The sequence below is a fragment of the Colletotrichum chrysophilum genome, assembly GCF_026319265.1.
Source record: "Colletotrichum chrysophilum strain AFK26 chromosome Unknown scaffold_253, whole genome shotgun sequence".
NCBI lineage: Eukaryota > Fungi > Ascomycota > Sordariomycetes > Glomerellales > Glomerellaceae > Colletotrichum > Colletotrichum chrysophilum.
The window spans coordinates 11,514-30,078 of NW_026517540.1; the positions used below are offsets into that span (position 1 = coordinate 11,514).

At 53.1% G+C, this 18,565-nt stretch overlaps 6 protein-coding genes across 6 annotated transcripts; 2 read left to right on the forward strand and 4 right to left on the reverse strand.

The window, feature by feature from the left end:
• Positions 1 to 627: 627 nt before the first annotated feature.
• COL26b_013745 (uncharacterized protein) lies at positions 628 to 1,871 on the reverse strand (the record flags this gene model as incomplete). The annotated part of the gene is made up of 2 exons (XM_053186334.1): positions 628 to 697; positions 853 to 1,871. The coding sequence occupies 2 exons, from the start codon at positions 1,869 to 1,871 to the stop codon at positions 628 to 630; spliced, it is 1,089 nt and encodes a 362-aa protein (XP_053029713.1).
• A 4,967-nt stretch (positions 1,872 to 6,838) lies between these two features.
• RPL12 (60S ribosomal protein L12) lies at positions 6,839 to 7,645 on the reverse strand (the record flags this gene model as incomplete). Its single annotated transcript, XM_053186335.1, has 5 exons — positions 6,839 to 6,852; positions 6,938 to 7,262; positions 7,346 to 7,466; positions 7,542 to 7,575; positions 7,642 to 7,645. The coding sequence occupies 5 exons, from the start codon at positions 7,643 to 7,645 to the stop codon at positions 6,839 to 6,841; spliced, it is 498 nt and encodes a 165-aa protein (XP_053029714.1).
• An 808-nt stretch (positions 7,646 to 8,453) lies between these two features.
• COL26b_013747 (uncharacterized protein) lies at positions 8,454 to 11,112 on the reverse strand (the record flags this gene model as incomplete). Its single annotated transcript, XM_053186336.1, has 7 exons — positions 8,454 to 8,478; positions 8,541 to 8,672; positions 8,723 to 8,790; positions 8,844 to 9,841; positions 9,905 to 10,776; positions 10,836 to 10,966; positions 11,020 to 11,112. 7 exons carry the CDS (start codon positions 11,110 to 11,112, stop codon positions 8,454 to 8,456), a joined length of 2,319 nt encoding a protein of 772 aa, XP_053029715.1.
• Positions 11,113 to 11,768: 656 nt separating this feature from the next.
• COL26b_013748 (uncharacterized protein) lies at positions 11,769 to 12,638 on the forward strand (the record flags this gene model as incomplete). Its single annotated transcript, XM_053186337.1, has 3 exons — positions 11,769 to 11,794; positions 11,848 to 12,161; positions 12,235 to 12,638. 3 exons carry the CDS (start codon positions 11,769 to 11,771, stop codon positions 12,636 to 12,638), a joined length of 744 nt encoding a protein of 247 aa, XP_053029716.1.
• Positions 12,639 to 12,788: 150 nt separating this feature from the next.
• On the reverse strand, positions 12,789 to 14,023 carry VMA8 (H(+)-transporting V1 sector ATPase subunit D; the record flags this gene model as incomplete). Its single annotated transcript, XM_053186338.1, has 6 exons — positions 12,789 to 12,935; positions 12,988 to 13,043; positions 13,256 to 13,304; positions 13,361 to 13,676; positions 13,820 to 13,932; positions 14,009 to 14,023. The coding sequence occupies 6 exons, from the start codon at positions 14,021 to 14,023 to the stop codon at positions 12,789 to 12,791; spliced, it is 696 nt and encodes a 231-aa protein (XP_053029717.1).
• Positions 14,024 to 15,058: 1,035 nt separating this feature from the next.
• On the forward strand, positions 15,059 to 17,653 carry MSP41 (Pre-mRNA-splicing factor syf1; the record flags this gene model as incomplete). The annotated part of the gene is made up of 3 exons (XM_053186339.1): positions 15,059 to 15,115; positions 15,183 to 15,353; positions 15,413 to 17,653. 3 exons carry the CDS (start codon positions 15,059 to 15,061, stop codon positions 17,651 to 17,653), a joined length of 2,469 nt encoding a protein of 822 aa, XP_053029718.1.
• Between the last annotated feature and the right edge of the window lie 912 nt (positions 17,654 to 18,565).

The window sequence follows — 18,565 nt, forward strand, 5'->3', positions numbered from 1 at the left end:
GCTTTTGCTGTTCTCCGTAGGTTGGTCTCGCCTAGTTCAGGAAACCGAAGCAACCAAAGAATCGCTTTGGGCACCTGGGAAAGGATCCGCAGCCACGTCCGAAAGGTAGTAGGATCAATCTTGAAGAAGCTGTCAGCCATGTCTCTTATCGGTCTTCTGAGTTTCCATCACTTAAGCTTACCTTGTACAGCTGGTTGAAATTCCCTAAAATGATTGCATCGTCGGGCAATTTTGGGAATAACTCTTTGCGCATCTTCCATCTCCGGCGTTGTTCATCCTCCCATGAGACCTTGTGCTCGTCTGGATCACTCGACTGCGCATGGTCGCAGCAAAAGAAAGTATCTCTACAGAAGATGATGTTCTCTGAGTAAACCCAGTCACCTACTTCTTCTTCTGTGTTGTCCCTGAACACGTCGTGGATGGTCAAGTTTCCACGCCAGGGGCGTAACGTGTCCGGGGGAATTGCAGTGGTGTCTGCGAGGAGATAATCGCACCACTCAGCGCCCAGTGTCCCAGCGAAGCCCATGAAAGACATTTGAATTGGGGCTGGTCTTGCAGCGAATATCTCATTCCGAGCGCCCCTCGTGTATCCGTTAAGATTCACAAGGATGTGAATCTCATCTCGGACTATTTGCTCCACGAGCCTGTCTGAAGACCAATTGCTCGCGTCCCTGAAGACTGGCGCTTCTCGTTCGATCTGTGAACGATGCACTGATTTGTCACTTGCCGTGGTAGCATAGCAAAATGCCTTTACCCGGTTCCTGTCATGGAAGCCGAAGACGGACTGCATTCTAAACATGATACATCAGTCAATCGTTGCGTTTCATACCCCGGTGATGTTGAGAGACTTACAAGTGCGCCAGAGGATGGTTGTTGAAGTCCGACGACACGTAACCAACATTAAGATGCGGCGAAGGAGGTCGAGGTGGCGGGTACACGGTGTTTGGCAGCCATGGTGATCGTAGTGTTGAGCATGAGATCCTGAAGGCATTGCGCTGTGATATCATGCGAATGTCTTTCGCTGTCAAGGGGCACGTAAAGGTATGGAAAGGTAGGACAGTAGGAGCCGAGGGCACGGTCAAGTTGGCTGGCAAGCGCGGTCGCTCATACTTGGAACCGTTGACTACACCTCGAACGTATTTGTCACAGTACCATTGTCGCATGGAAGCCCGCGTGGCTCGCTCCACCAGCCTCAACACCCGAGATCCTTCCCATGGGCTTTTTGTCCATGTTCGAAGTTTTCCCGCCAAATCAGGTGAGGTATCCTTCAAGTCGGGGTCGATCGATTGAAGCTGTACAGCGAGAGGAAGTATATCGCTTTCGCATAGCGCCCCTGAACCCCACGTCGATGCGTCCTCGAGCTGACGGGCCACAATGTCGATAACCTTCTTGGTAAGACCGGTAAATCGACCTTGTAGGCGTGCGTCCACCAACATGCCGTCATCGTCGACGTGCCAACGGTCGAAGTCGCCTCCTTGAACGAGCGCGCCCCCTCGGCCTCTCCAGTCACAAACTGAATTGAGGGCGGTGGAGAGCCCACACACAGCTTCAGCAAACTCGGGATTGGAGTTAACAGCTCGCTTGTAGTATGTAATAGCGTCGTTGACGCGTCCGCGGTCCTTCACGGCGTTTGCGAGGTTCGTCAAGGCGATATCGAAGTTGCCATCACACTGAACAGCTTGCTCGTACATCTGAATAGCCAGATCAAGCTGGCCAATGTCCTTCAGAAGGCTTCCGAGATTCGTATGCAGATGGACATGTTTCGGATCCAGTAGCAGGCCGTAGTTGTAGTAAGCGAGAGCCAGGGCTAGTCCACTGCCAGGGGGAATGCCGGGAACGTTGGGCTGCGTCGATAGAGTTCCAGGTGACATGATTGCGGCAGGCTGCTGAACGCTCGCAAGAAGGATTCCGACGTTGTTGGCCGTCGAGGGGCTCTCTTGGAGAGATAAGGATAAATAGTAGAGCGCTAAGATGTCACCAACACCAGTAGGTTTCCGCATTAGTCCATTAGACGATGTGCCGGATGACATGGCATCCTGAAAGATCTTGGCGAGGGAGAGGAGCGAGTTGCTTGTGGTTTGGACGGCTGCCCTTTTCGGACCACCTTCTGGCACAAATCGAAGCCCTGGAAGTTCGCCGTTTCCAGAGAATACCAATTTTGCAGTACATCTCGCCTTCTCAGGAGGTAGCAGCAATGGTCGTACAGGGGTCGCCGTTCCAGATACATTCCGTAGCCCACTATCGGGAGAAAGTACCTGCTGGATTTGTCGCACAAGTGTCTGAATTGAGGATGTGCGCCTTCCCGTGCTGATTAGGACTGCTTCTTCGAAGGCTTTGGATGCCCCCGGAATGTCCTTCATGCTATACAACATTGTCCCCTTGGCGTGGACAAGGGCGAGAATACGACCGTTCTCACTCCCTGGAATTGCGTATCCGCTTGAGCCAAAGCCGGGCTGCGGAAGATTCTCATCTAAGACAGCTGCAAGTAATGTAGCGGCAGCGGACCCGACAGACTCGGACTGGCTTGTTGGAAGCTGTAGAGCCTTCTGGACGAAACTGATTACTTCGACGGCGTCAAGGCTCTTCTTCTTGTAGAGAAGGCTGACCAGATGCTCAACTGCCTCCAAATACTGCGGTCTAGCTTTGATAGCCTTCAGCCAGTATTCCTCAGCCTCCTCCTGTCGATTCAGACAATAGAGTGTGGCCGCCAAGTTTGAGATCGCTTCCACGTGGCTACGATAAAGAAGTTAGCAAAGCGGCGTTCACGCACATGTAGTCGGCCGTGATGATTTTGCAGGGAGTTGACTTACTCGGAGTCCAGGGAAATGATCCGATTAAACCATTCCGTGGCCTCTTCAAAGTGTTCCAGGCCATAGTGAAGACATCCTCCGAGCAAGACGCCGTCAATCCATTTCCATCCGCTTTGCTCGCACAATTGAGTGAGTATTTCTAACGAACTTTTCGCATTCGCAAGTGGCGAGTTTCGCCCGATCTGGCTGGGGAAAAGCTGACCAGGTGGGTTTGTGACTGAAAACATGTTCTCTCTCAAATCCGGCTGGTTGCCATCCCATATATTAGGACGTGAAGGGAGTTGTGTCTCGCTCCCAGATGGCCTGAGGAACAAGCCACTCGGGTTCGCTTTTATTTGTGGTTTGTGCGACGCGAGCATGTCTCTCTGGTAAAAAGAGATTGGGGCTGTTGTAGCTGCTGGTTGCTTCGGGGGTTTGGGGTACACAACCATCCTCGACATCGTGCTCAGCGCTGACCCGGGACGCAGTTGCTGCGTCTTGCGACCATGGTGAAGATATGTAAGCAAATCGACATAGCTCCGATGAGCTTGAGCGAGCGCCTTTTCCCTGAAGCCACATGGGGATGCTTCGGCCTCACTTTCCAGACCAATGACGCCGCCAACGTTGGATTCTAATGCCAAAGCTTCCAGATTGAACTGTGCGGGCTGAAGTAAGCCTGGTCCGTACGCGTTGCGCACATAAGCATGCGGCGGAGTGAAGTGGGCGGACGGACGAAGAAATGGGTTCGAGAGCTGACATAACCGGTAGTCATACGTGGATGGAGATGGCGTGTGGAAGGAAGGCGGGCCAACGTAGCTGGGTTGCTGAGGCGGAGGAAACCAAGGGTTCGCCGACTGGAGAAGCCCCGGGACAAAACTTGGAGTGGCATGGTCCGTAGGAAGCGCTGCAGGAAAGAAAGGGTTGGCATTATACGCGGTCGACCGAGGACGCGATAGCGCAGCAGACCCAAGAATTTGGGACGTGTCGGGAGAATTAAACCTATATTGTAACGTGCTTGGTGCATGAGAACTCGCAGAACATACGCCTGGCAAAGGCTGAGCTGACATGTCCAATCCCAGGGCCCATGATTGGTATGCGTTCACGCTCTCGGCAGCTGCGTCATGGATCACGGGCACGGAAACGCGAGGTTGTGTGCCCGGAATCAGTCTGGAGCGGAGGTTTGGATCCGTGACGGTGACTGGGCGAAGGTGATTTGCGGCGTAGGCAGTAGGCGCGGCTGGGAGTATCATCTGTTTCAGGGGCGGAGGCCCCGAGGCTAGATGTACAGCAGAGCCATCGTAACCCGCATCGATTGTGCCGTTCGGTGTCTTGCGTCGCAAATGATGTTCTGATCGATGGGGGAAATGTGACACTTCGGCCACATTTGCAACCCCACGTTGCCGATGAAGCTGCTGTTGATGTGAGGTACGAATGGGGAAAGATCTCGGGATCTTGCCATCGGGAAACGGGACGTTCGGAGATTCGGCAGGCGGGCCGCTTAGAGGGTGATCATAGGTATACGCTTGCTGATGAGGAAAGGGCAGTTGATTCTGTTGTACGTGCAGGTGATCCTGTTGCTGCTGGAACGTCGGAAGAGGGTCGAAATTCGGTGGCGGCTGCACCATGTGGTGCATCTGGACTAGAGGCAACATGAGTGAGACGATAGCTCAGGAGAGAATGCGGCCCAGGAGCAGGCAAAGAGGCTATGCGATGCTAGTAATAGGATAGTAAGAGGTCGAGGCAAGGCGAAGAGGAAGCTGGAAGCCGCGATTCGGGAACCTATTGTCATTGCCCGCTGGTTAAAGCATGGCTGACGGGCCCGTTGACGGGCATGGCATCTGGGCTGCCTTGGCTGAATGAAGATGCCAACCAGACACCAGTGCCGTCAGCGACTCTGACCTGGGCCGAAGAAGAGGCCGTCGAGTCGGACTCGAAACGCAGCGAAAGTGGCTGCGGTAGCGACTTGAACAAGCTTCGTGGTTTGTGGGATATCGTGATGGCACCAGAAATACCAGATCGGTGCGGTCGATGTTCTAGATGGTTGAACTGGGCGTGGATGGAGGGTGGATTTGGAGGTCGGATCCGCAGAAACGAGGGACGGGCAGCGACGGCGGCGCCAGCGGTTGCGGTAGCGGCGGCGGCGGCGGCGGATGGTGGCGGAATGTCAAAATGACAAGCGGATGGTTGAGTGTAAAAGCAAGGTGAGGTGGAACAAAAAGTTGAACGCGAAGTAGTTAGGCAGGGGACGAAGGCGCAAGGGCACTAGCCTCAAGTTCCAGCGCGGTGGTGGTGGTGTGTGTGGTTTTGCCTCTATTGTTGCTGTTGTTGTTGTTGTCGGGTTGTACTACTGCCTGCTCTGCCTCTCTCTTAGTAGCTATGGAGGCCCGACACAACCAAGAAAGACACACCGGATAAAGCAGTTGAGCCCAGGCCAACGCAGGTGGGAGTTATTTGAGCAGTCACTCCTCCAGACCATCCATCGAGGTGTTGTTCGTTCCAATGGGACTCGATTTGCCGAAGGCCTTGGCCAAGCGGCCAACCCAGTCAAGGACCAAGATACCCTAGTCACCTACGTGCTTATCTACTTGCAGCATACCCTGCCACTGATTGCACCATAACCTCACTGTGGGTGAGAGGGAGGGGTGCTGGGGATTTCGCATTGAAAGCTATGAGGAAGTAGTAGGTCTTTGGGGAGACGAATACATCCATGTGATTCACAGTTGTTCGACGTCACTACTAGTTTTGCTTCTTGTTTTTGAACGTAAAGGGTTTTCTAACTGGGTGGCCACGAGGAATGTTCGAGCATCTCAGAGTTCAGGGGACCGCAAAAAGTGTGCCGTGCCGCAGCCTTCGGGGTAGCCACTGGGGCGCGGCTTTAGTGAAGGCTCCCTGGTAAGCGCCTGCGTGGGCTCGATGAGACTCAGATGCCTGCTCCTTTACTTCCAGCAACCGACAGGCCTCCTCACCTCAGACGAACAGCACGGCCTGAGCAGACAAAATGGCACCCACAAGATCGCGTGGATTAGTTCGACGAGGAGATGCCTCTGGACACGTAACTCAGCATGCTCCGCGCGCAGCTCAAGACATGCCAACGTGCGTGCGAAGTCGAAGGATAGGGGCCATGCGCAGTACGTTTTCTTTTTAAACGCCGACCGTTGGGGTGACGAACCTGGACCCATGCATTAGTGCCAAACACCAAACACCATTCCTTCCCGCCGCCTGCGCTGCCTTGTCTCGCAGCCTGACAACCTGTCCTGGTCCTAGCCGTCCGGACAGTCTGTGTGTCGCGTTGCTTCCATGGTCTACAGCCATTCTAGACGTCTGACGGACGGTACAAACACAGGCGAAACCGAGCGCATTGCGCCGCTCATGCGACCGTCCCGTGACGTACTGCTTACGTTACACCGAACAGACATAACCCTGGGGCAGTCCCGGGCGCAGGGCTGAGCCGTCGGATGCCCAGAAAATGAAAGAGTTATTAGAAGTACCAGGCGATCGAAGATGGGCTTGAGGACCTTTGCACAGAAGCAGAGTCAGCAGGGCGTGATAGTCATGCCTAACAATCTTGAGGGTGCAATGGCTGATCGTCGCCATTAGTACTCCTCAATGTCACTTCTTCAAAGTCATTAGCAGAAGGATAATTCAAGCATGTGAGCCGCGTTGGTGGACCTCGACTTCCATGGTGCAGTGGGATGTCGCGGTGAGTATTGGGATCTGCTTCCGAAAAAGCGTATCATCTTCCTTGAAACCAAAATTGAAATAGACCATGGGAGAGCGTGGAATATCTCAGAGTGTAGTCAAGGGTGGTAGTTGGCGGGTAGGCGCAAATTGGCCACGCCGCAGGCCCGCTGCGACAGATATTGGGAGACTCAACAACACATCATCTCGGGTGAAAATCGTCTGCGGCAAGCATCGGTTGGTCATTTGATCATTTTTTTGGCAAGTTTCTTTGATTGCCAGAGAGTGTCCCTTTTGGGTAGTCCCCTTAATGCAGAACCATTCCTAAACTCCAGAAGTCATGCGAGTAACCGTCAAGCTGTTGACCTCGTTTACTCCTCAGGGACTGCAAGACGTCGTCAGCGTGTTGAGCGGCCAGACTGCGCTGCACCGAGCGGGCGGCGGAGTCGCGGTTCGTGGGATGCACTTACTGTCGATCTCGCCAGACTGGATGGCATCGATGATGGCCTGAGGGGGCTTGCCGTCGACCTGGCATCCGACGCTGTATGCCGTACCCAGGATCTCCTTGACAGTGCCCGCCAGGTCCTTCGAGAAGGACTTGTAGCGCATGGTTCGCGCAATCTCGATGATCTCGTCGAGGGCGACGGACTTGCTGTGCTTGATGTTCTTCTCCTTCTTGCGGTCGCGGGGGGGCTCCTTGAGGGCGCGGATGATGAGGGAGGAGGCGGTGGGGACGACGGAGACGGCGGCTTGACGGTTTTGGATGGTGAGCTTCACCGTGACGCGGAGACCCTTCTATAATTGTAGCTGTGAGCGCTGCTCTCTCCACGACCCTGTCCCGCGAGGGGAGCGGGAGGGGGAGGGGGGTTCGTTCATACCCAGTCGCCAGTGGCCTTCGCAATGTCCTCACCAACCTTCTTGGGAGACAGACCGAGGGGACCAATCTTGGGGGCCAGGGCGGAGGAGGCGCCAACCTCACCTCCGGTGGCACGGAGGTGACTGCATTCGCAAACACGACGTTAGTAACAGATTCCCTTCGATTCGGATCGAGCAAGCAGCGGCGGCGCGACGAACATGACCTTGACCTCATTGGGATCGAACTTGGGAGCTGCACGGCGACGGCATAATTAGTATTTCAACGTCCACAGACATGCTGAATCTTGGGTAGGCTTACGCATCTTGACTGCTCTCGGATCTGGGTCTGGTGGGAAAGTTGGTGATCGAAGGAAGATTGAGACGCTTTGAGAGGGTCGAGGAAATTTTGCAGATGTGTGCGCCGTCTCCGCAGCCCTAGATGGCAGTTCATAGCACAGCCACAGTCAACTGTGGCTGGCATCCTAGCAACGAGAAAATTTGGCGAGAACTCTTTGGGCCTTAGCCAATTGCAAGAAAGCATTCTGCTGCCTTCACGTGATCCTCTACCAATTAGGTCCTCTCATGCTGATTCTTTTTTTTTTTTTTTTTTTGGGCCTTCTTCTTCTTTCTGCGCGGTTTAGGCTCACTTCAGCAGTCGCTTAAACACTTCAGCCACTAGCCACCAGCCACAAGTGCGGTCATTGAAATGTGCCTTCTTTGAAGCTGGAGGAGGCGGGGCAATCTTCTTCAGTGTTCGTCCGCATCGGTATCCTGGATAGCTCTTATAGCACTCTAGTTTCTAGTTCAATTTGCCTTTGGCTTTTCCTGATCACAATGCTGCAATCAGACACAAGAGTCACTTGAGATATGGGTTCTCCTAAACTTGTGGTATTGCGTCTACTAGAAGATCATCCCGCAAACTTTGTTGACAGCCGTCTGCTGGCATGGGCATCATGCATGATTCATGATGGGTAGAATATCCCGCCTATGAAAACCGCTCTGGCCAGAACATGCCAATCCAGACCTGTTGTCAAACTGGTATCGTTGTCCACGACGCGCTTCCGCCGTTTTCTATCAACTTCGACAATACTGGCGGCGCGCTCACCAGCGTCTATTGCACATGCGGCACCCTCAGTTTGTGCCGCTCACAGCCAACCTGCACGAACATTAACGTTAGTTACCAGTTCGCCGACCAAGCCATCCACAACTAAGACTTACTTCATCAAGTGGTCCATGAAGGTTTGGAGAGATACGTCGTCGGTGAAAATGGTTTGCGCGTTCTGCGCCCCAACGCCGCCATAGGCACCAGTCGTGTGGGTTGTCGAGGGGTTCAATTTTGAGAGCAGGAATCTATGGCCCGTCAGTTGCAATTCGCAGGAACCCCCGCAGCAGTGACCAACCTTGCTTGCGAGCCGCCTTGGTTGCAGACGATAAATCTTGGCAATGGGAATCTGTCGGTGATGAGGTCCTGTACCTAGTCAGCCTAGCGACAACAGAAAGACTTCCAGCAAAGAGACATACCCTTGCGTCTTCCTTGGGCTGTTCAAGCAACGCAGCAAAATTCTCATAGCCCTCTTGTTCTTGATAGCCCGCCTTCATCCACTCCGCAATTGTCTCACCGTGGAAGATGAGGATGTGAAAGAAGGTATCTAGCAGGAGAATATGAGTGGGTTGGATGGAGGAGCTGTCGAGGAGAACCGGCGATGCCTCCGCCTGGTCAAAAGTATAAGAGTCCAGCGTGGGCTGGATCATAATGAGCGAGTTGCTCACATCCTCATGGTTGAGAACATGTCGGTAGAATGCGGTTTCGTCGGGCGAGTTGTTGAACACCTGGAGGAACTGACTTCTTCTCAGGTGAAACATGAATTGCGGGTATAGAGTGAAGTTCTTCTCCAAGCGGAATGAAGAAGGATCATCTTTGCGATAGTCTGCAAAACGGGAGCAGAGTCTGATGAGCATCCTGTCAACCCATCGCAGAACATCAGGCCCGTCGTCAACTTCTGCCTTGAATACGGCGATCCGGGCCATGAGAACAGCCGCGGCTTCCTGGTCGAACGACTGAGCGATTGTTGGATCTCCTGCTGGCCCGCTAAGGTTCCTCGCAATCGTCGTCACTCTTAGGTGGAACTGGCCCGACGAATGCTGATAGTATGTGAGAAATTGCATCATACCCTTTTGCGGCGTTTGTTGATGCTGTGCTGGACCCCCTTGGCCGGCTATTTCGAAGTAGACGCCATAGCTAGAGCCAGGATCAATTCCACACATCTTCCATGAGCATGTGTTGCCGATGCCACATTCAGTCTCGCCCACTGAAGTAGACTTCTTGTTGAGCGAGATGGCATGTCCGATCAATCCCGTGACCTTCAATTCCTTGGTTGTCAACACTTCAAGCGTTGCGTTGAAGCCCATGAGCAAATTATCGTCGCCATCCTTTTCGAACATGCGAATGAACGACTGCTTGAACATTGAGCTTGTGAAGCTGTCAGTTAAAACCATGCTGCCGCCAGTCTGCTGGCAAACTGACGTGATACATTAGCACACACTGCGTTGTAATAAACATCAACGAATGACTCGAGACTTACGACCCTTCATCTCAAGCAGGCCGACTTGATCCAAGCAGCCGGCAAATATGTCGATGACATGCCCATTGTGAGCTGTTCTCTTAGCCAGATTGTCGTAAAACTTTAATGCCTTTTTGTAGTACTTGATGTTATCTCGATCGATGTCGTGGTGTGACCGCATGGGTTCACGTAGCTCGGGGCCGACGACCATACCAGGCCCTTCCGTGGCGGGGCCACCGGCAAAAAGCATGATGCGACCGCCAGCATGTTGGAAGGAGGATTCAAGAAGGCCGACTGCCACGCTCAGAGCAACACCGGTGCATCGTAGATTTCTGCGATCGTTCGCGACAGGCCAGGGGTCCTTCTGAAGCTGCTCCAGAGCCTTTGTCAATTGGAATTCGGCCTGCTGGACGGGTAGCAAGAACCGCGATGCGGGACCTGCCGGCATAGGTCGTCCGGGCTGTTGAGGCATGCCAGGGCGCATAGCCGGAGACAGAAGACCAAGCATTTCTTGCACCTGCTTAGCGTTGTAGTCCTTGCTGCCACGGAACACGTAAGATTTAGCACATTCGGTGTAACCAATCTCATGGACCTGAGCCATAGTGCCGTAGGTGATCAAGCCAACGAGAGCATTTTCGGGTAGAAGACTCAAGCTCATGACCAAGGATTCCTTCAAAGCGGCAAGACTGTCCTCCTCTTGGCATGTGTCTACAACCATCAGAAAGATGGGAGGGCTGGGAGCAGGGCGGGACAGTCGATACTCAATCGTCGTGTTAGAGGGGTGCAGTTCGGGGGGAATGGCGTTCGCGGTGATGTCCTTGTAATGCGGTGGCAGGGGATTTCGCGAGAGGCAGAAAGGGCATATCCAGAGACGTGCGCGAACATCTACTGAGCTGCAAGATAACGGGAGAAGGTCAGCCAAAAGGTCGGGTTGAAGGCGATGGCAGCCTACCAGAAGGGATTGAGAACCGAGCGACATGGCTGCTTGCAGGTAACAGGCTCGAATTGGAGAAGAGGGGTGTCGGGCTTCTCCTTGAGAGGTGTGTAGAGGGCTCCGATGGGCACAACGAGGCGTGATGCTTCCTATAGGTGATGGTCAGTTGACGCAAGCTTGACGACTTGGTGACTGGACTGACCATTCGCGAGCTGGGGAAGACATTCCAGCTAAGACGGACTCCGTCACGGTCCTCGACCTCACTCCATTGCTCCTTGAGAGCCTCGTAATCCATCCTTGCTTGACAGCTGTTGCGATGAAGTCGAGTGTTGCTGGTTGCGTGGCAAGAAAGTTGGGTTGTTAAAGTTGGAAACAAGCTTGCAGAACAAGATTCGCTTCAAAGGCAGAGCTTTTTCCTAAAAGATGCGGCGAAGTGGTAGCTAGCGCGAGATGTGTTCTCACAGGTTTGGACACGAAAGCTGATGGCTTCTAGAGGCCACGTTCTGCGGTGCTAGACATGGAATGAGGCTTGAAAATGTGGCTTGACGGATCTGAGCCTAACAATGTGGGGCACATTTGTTGTGTCCGCACCTGGCTGAGGTACCTGTCTGAGTTAAGGTTCTTATCGACGCACGCACCCCACTCACCTTCACCTTCCCACTTACCTAGGCACCTTACCTAGCTGACCTTATCTATATACCTAAGGTAAGGTACCTGCCTAGGGACCTCAGGACCTCAGCGGGTAGGTGCCGACCTAAGGTACCTTAGGTGCCTGTTAGGTTTGTGGGTACGCGCTGGATAACACATAGCAGCCTCACCGAGTCACCGAAACCTCCCGTCACATTTTGTCACGTGTCGCGTCTTCACTTCCCATCCAGGACCTTCTCAACCTCGGCTTCGTCGTTAAGTCTTCTTGATCACTGATTCCCTACAACGCTACTTACTGTCAGCATGGCTTCAAGTGCTCCCATTACCACGTGCGTGTCATTGCACTTCGACACGTCGGGTCATTGGCTGACTTGTGCTACAGAGTCTATGTGCGAAATCTCGAGGAACGCGCCAAAATCGACCAGCTGAAAGATGCTCTGCTCCAGATCTTCTCTGAGTATGGCAACGTCCTCGACATCGTAGCCAAATCGAATCTGAGAGCCAAAGGACAGGCTTTCGTGGTGTTTGATAGCCCAGAGTCTGCGCAAAAGGCTATCGACGATGTCCAAGGATTTGAACTCTTCGATAAACCTATGCAGCTTGCGCTGGCACGAACGAGGAGCGACGCGACAGTCAAGACCACCGGCAATGAGGAAGAGTTTGAGTTGCATAAGCGTCGTCGCTTGGCTGAAAAAGGTATTTTGTCTCGTCTCTGTCTATTGCTCAGTCTATACCTCTCGGACCATCCAACTGATGACTGCGATTTTAGACAAAAAGAGGGCCTACGAGGCCGCCGAGGAGCAGAAGCGACTGAAGAGATCAGGGCCGGCCGGCAGCGTACCAGATATGACAGGCCGACCTGCCAAAGCTGCCCGTGGCACTGGCCTCAAGTCCACCAACCCTTCTGCTACGGCCGTCGTACCAGACGAGTACCTTCCGCCCAATAAGATTCTCTTCGTTCAGAACCTCCCTGATGACTACGATATTGAGGCTGTCACCAGCATATTCGGACGTTTCGAGGGCTTTCGGGAGGTCCGTCTGGTGCCTGGCCGTCGTGGCATAGCCTTCGTAGAGTACGACGGCGAACAGGGTGCCATTACGGCGAAAGAGAACACGGCCGGCATGGTACTGGGAGACTCGCACACAATCAAGGTTACGTATCAGCGACAGTAGTTCATACGGTCATGTTTCCGTGTTCTCAAGTGGTAGTGGGTATTTCGGCTTAGGGCGAAAGGGACTTATTTATCAGGAACGGCCAAATTGGCTAGCTACCTAGGCTATAATACAATCGTCGTGGCCCATCGGCATGGACATGCTTGATGTTTAAAAGATGACATCGTTGTCATCGTCAGCGGCGAGGAGGTCGGTAGGTCCTGACCTGTTATCAACCTCATGGTCTGCCATGGCTGCCTTCTTCGCCTTGATCTCTGCGTCTGCGGCTGCCGTGTCTCGTTGTTTCTTGTTCGCCACCTACTCTACCGTCAGTTGATGTCGATCAAGAACGTCTTATACCGAAGCGCACCTTTTTCAATCTGTAGAACTCCTCTCTGTCCAGTTCGTCCAGTTCTGAGTTGATATCTATGTCATAATTAGCTTGCCGATGGCCACCACCAACTTAATCCGGCAGATCGTACACTTGATGGTGTTCTCTGTTCTAGGGATAATGACGTGCTCGCTGATATGGTTAGCAACGGCTATTGAATGCACGAGATAGCTGTGCGCCGCTTACATGGCATTGACTGTCTAGCGTCAGTACACGAGAGGGCACGAAATCGACCTAGATGACTTACCGCGTCTGTTGACAACCTTGATCACCTCGTCCAGAATCACAAATGCGGTCTTCGGGCGTCAGCTAGGTTGCTAGGCACACAAGGGGATGTTCCGAGGTTGCGCACCTGCAGACTAGCGAGCTCAACTAAGGCCTCTACGGCGCGAGCATACGTCTCACGGCAACGTTGAACTTGCTGGCCGCCCTTTCCAAGGCCCGTCAGGCCAAAATCATTATTACCTTCAGTGACATAGCTCTCGAAGGCTGGAAGCAGGACACCAGACACGTTCTCCTGCTTGGTGCGTAGACGGAACCTAGCAGATCTCGCCGATTCCTGAATCTGGTAGCCAATGTCACCCCCAACAGCATATGTGACTTCGGCTAGAGAAAAGGATGCAATCTGCATGACGCGACCCATCTTTCGCTTGGCCTCGTCGATGCGTCTTGTAATCTCTTAGGGTGTTGTTAGCCGGCGCAACTGAGAAAAGGGGTGAAGCGGCGAACCTCGGAATCGCCTACGGTGCAAAGAATGTCAGCAATCAGTCCACGTGATGAGAAGTCATTCCGAGATATCAAAGAGGCATACTTCGTCAGAGCCTCGCTCTTCCTCTTCAGTAGACTGTGACCCGTCTCAGCACCCTTGAGTTTGGCCTTCATGATTCCCAAAGACTGGCGCGTGGGAAACACGGCCTCTCGATCCTGCACAAAAACAAACTCCCTGTCAGCCACGCAATCCGAAGAATGTACCTTTTCAGTGCGGAAGTCTTTCACATACAGGAGCGCCCGACATGATGGTTGGAGCTGCGAGAAAGGAGAGCTTCGGTTGACCAGATCGACGTAGATAATAATGCAACGACCGTAGGACAAGGCGGCTAACAAGCGGCGTGCGACGAGAGTGCAAAGAAGGGAAGATTGAGGAGGTGAATGGTAAACGCCCCAGCAAGAAAATGCGCGTCGAGTTCGGTTGTCGTTGCGGGTTGACGATTGGAAGTTCGTTGCGTCAATCCAGTGCTTCAATTGCCGTAGTTGCTCCAGCAGCTACCAACCTTAAGCCATCCTGTCTGGGATAAGGTACCGAAGGTACGTAGGGATGCCCGGGCCCCATTAGGTGCCTACCTAAGGTACCTACCTACCTACCTTACCTTACCTAAGGTACGTAGGCACCTAGATCAGGCACCCAAGATAGGTAGGTATGGAACGCAATACAAGGTACCTAGCCAGCTAGTAGGTGGGTTCAGGCACGCAGGTGCCAGTTGCCTATGAAGGTAGCTACCTATCTCAAAGGAACCTAGGCCGCAGCGAGCCGTAGAGCTCTGTGGCCTCGAGTTGTACCATCAGTGGTAATGTAGCCGCTAGGGTCTTACGCATCAGTACTATGTATATCTTGAATTGAGGTACCTCGGGCACCTGGGCACCTGGGGACGATGCAGATACATTTACATGGAGGTGCTCCGTCCTCAATCGCGACAATTAGTGGGCCCGACGTTTGCGACAACACTAAGGTGCATGAGCATGGTAGTGCGGCGCGCGCTGACTAACTACATTGAAGTGGGTCTGGTTTCTCCGGTCGGTGCTTGTTGATGTCGCGAAGGGCTCTTCATTATGGTTTCCTCGTCGTCAATGTTACGATACCCAATCTGTTACCCGGCAGCTGGCGCCGCGATGATCCCCGAGACCTCGTCCGCATAATGGCCTCTGTCTGAATCACACCGATAACCACTCGTCAATCGCTTCTTCGTTCTGCAGACGCAGATGTCCCGTTTCTCCCTCCTGCTTCCTCAGCCCTCTATTGCACACGACTACTGGGCAAGCGAACAGCATCAAGATGCCGGCACATCTGCTGCCTGACGGCTCCCAAATATGCGCAGACCTGCACTTGGTTGTACGTGTAGAGTTTCGTCTTCGAGACTCCCCCGCGCCCCAATATACAAATGCTAACGCCTGCTTAGAGTGACGAGGATTCTGTCTACGAACAGGATGTTCTGCGAAATCCCGGCAGCGCGAAGCCATGGCTGGCCTACATACAATTCAAGACACAACATGGGACGCTTCGCGAGCGCGCCTTCGTGCTTGAGAGAGCTTGTCTTCAACTCCCTCGATCGTACAAGCTGTGGAAGATGGTATGCGCGCGTGCGTCTGAGGTTTCAACTTCCATATCATGCTGACAAAGTCACGACAGTACCTCACCTTCCGCGTCAAACACGTCTCGAAACTAAACCCTGCAATATTCGCTGCAGAGTATCGAAAAGTAAACGCGCTTTTCGAACGGGGGCTGATTCTTCTCAACAAGATGCCTCGAATATGGGAGCTTTACCTCAAGTTCTTGCTTCAGCAACCGCTGGTGACCACTACAAGAAGAACGTTTGATCGAGCTCTCCGCGCTTTGCCAATTACTCAGCACAATCGAATCTGGGCTCTATACAAGCCCTTCGCGAATTCAGCTGCAGGCATCAGTGCTGTCAAAGTTTGGCGTCGTTACATGCAGATCCATCCCGAAGACGCCGAAGACTTTATTGAGCTTCTTACACAGGTTGGCCTCTACACTGAGGCCGTGAAGAAGTACATTGATGTTCTCAATAACCTGCGCTTCACAAGCAAGCATGGCAAGGGGCATTATGAGCTGTGGGGCGAGATGGTGGACATGATCGTGGAGCACGCAGCCGAAATAGAGACCGGGCACGAAACAGGTATTGATGTGGAAAGAATCATCAGAAGTGGTATCGTTCGCTTTGCCGACCAACGAGGCAAGCTCTGGTGCGGGCTGGCAACGTACTGGATTCGACGAGGTAGCTTCGAACGTGCTCGAGACGTTTTTGAAGAGGCTGTCACGACTGTTATGACGGTCAGAGACTTCACGCTTGTCTTTGACTCGTATGCCGAGTTTGAAGAGTCAATTATCGGGGCACTCATGGAAGTTGCTTCTGATCGTGCAGACAAGGGCATCGTGGACGAAGAGGCGGACTTCGAGCTCGACATACGCATGATGCGGTTTGAGCAGCTCATGGATCGGAGACCATTTCTCCTGAACGACGTCGTTCTGCGACAAAACCCCAATAACGTTGCCGAGTGGGAGAAGAGGGTCGCACTCTGGGGTGAAAATAAGGTAGAAGCTGTGCAAACCTACACTGCCGCCATCGCGACGATACAGCCGAAGAAGGCCGTTGGGCCCTTCCATCAACTCTGGGCCAACTACGCGAAATTCTATGAGCGGGGTGGCGACATTCGCAATGCGCGCATTATCATGGAGAAGGCCGTCAAGGTACCGTTCAAGTCCGTAGCAGAACTTGCAGACATGTGGATTGAATGGGCCGAAATGGAGTTGCGGAATGAGAACTTTGACGATGCCGTCCGGATCATGGCGAAGGCAGTTCAGGCGCCAAAAAGATCGACAGTCGACTATTTTGACGAGACCTTATCGCCGCAACAACGCGTGCACAAAAGTTGGAAGCTCTGGAGTTTCTACGTGGACCTCGTGGAAAGCGTTAGTTCTCTGGAAGACACCCGCAAGGTGTATGAGCGGATATTCGAGTTGCGGATCGCGACGCCACAGACTGTGGTTAACTACGCCAACTTGCTCGAGGAGAATCAATACTACGAAGAGTCATTCAAGATTTACGAACGTGGCCTGGATCTCTTCAGCTATCCTGTGGCATTCGAGCTGTGGAATCTTTACCTTACGAAGGCCGTTGATCGTAAGATTGGCATCGAACGTCTCCGCGACCTGTTCGAACAGGCGATCGAAGACTGCCCGCCCAAGTTTGCGAAGGTAATTTACCTTATGTACGGCAACTTGGAAGAGGAAAGAGGTCTTGCTCGACACGCCATGCGTATCTACGAACGCGCCACCCGTGCGGTGGCCGATGAGGACCGGGCAGACATGTTCAACTTCTATATTACCAAGTCGGCGTCCAATTTTGGACTGCCGTCAACAAGACCCATTTACGAAAAGGCCATCTCCACTTTGCCTGATAACGAGGCACGGGATATGTGTCTCAAGTTTGCCGACATGGAGAAGCGCCTTGGCGAAATTGATCGGGCGCGGGCTATTTATGGCCATGCTTCACAGTTTTGCGACCCACGTACCAGTCCAGACTTTTGGGCCAAGTGGGAAGCGTTTGAAGTGCAACATGGCAACGAGGATACGTTCAAAGAGATGCTTCGGATCAAGCGGAGTGTGCAGGCGCAGTACAACACCGACGTCAACTTCATCGCATCGCAAGCGCTTGCTCGTAGCCAGCAACAGCCGGACGTCGACTCGGCAGACCCAGAAGTGGCGGATGCCATGGCCGCACTCGAGAGACAGGCGAGAGCACCAGCCGGTTTCGTGGCAGCAAGCGACACCCAAAAAGTCAGCGCAACAGACACCACACTTGTTGCTGCCAACCCAGACGCAATTGATATTGACGACATTGACGAATAACACATCAATTTCTTGCCCTTTTGTAGTTGGGCAATACACTGGCGATGGTTGGGCTACGTATAGCAATTTTTATACAGGCAGACTCAGAACAGGCACACCCAAAACATTATCTCTGATCCGGTGTCGCCAATTCAATTCTTTACTTGTCGATTCGTACACAGCGTGATAGATTCTGATGTGCAGACTTTTGTGTAAGACGTTTACTTCCCAAGCGTGTCGAAGGCAAATTATTTAGCAGGGGTCTTGCCGTAGCCCTTCTCGGTGTGCTTCTCATGGAAGCCTGTCGCGTAATTCCTGTCGACATGGCCATCGCGAGAGCCGGGGGTGGCATAGATGGAGCCTTTGCGCTTTTGAAAGCGACTCGGCGGCACCTTCGAAGCGTCTGATCCAGGTTACCGGTGAGTATTGCGGATCGTCTCGGGACGCGGCTTCGCACACTTACCCCATTCATCAGTGCTGGCCCTTCGATCTACAGGCGACGAAGAGAGGGCCGGTGCGGCTTCTCCATTGAGAGCGACCGGCGACGTATGAGTCTCGATGGGGATGGCATCGGTGCGGCTTTGATCGTCTATACCGATACGAATCAGCACGTGCTATAGGCAAACGAGCCGGCATCGTGTGGAGCGCTTACTAGACATTGTAAGATGGGCACGGAACGTTGCAGTGCTCGACTTTGGAACCGGTGGCAGATACGGACAAACGGCAAAGGCGTCTGAGTTGATTTGGGTGACTGCTAGGACTGTATTCTAGGTATTTGTTATGCGGGGTTTAGAATAATGGAGGTTGAGTAGGTAGGGATGGTTGTTGCATACGTCAGACGGTGCAATGAGTAGATTAGCTTGGAGGTAAGTTGCGTAAACTGGCGGGAATGAGGGGGTGGCCGTATTTATGAAGGAGACGGGGTAGTACCTT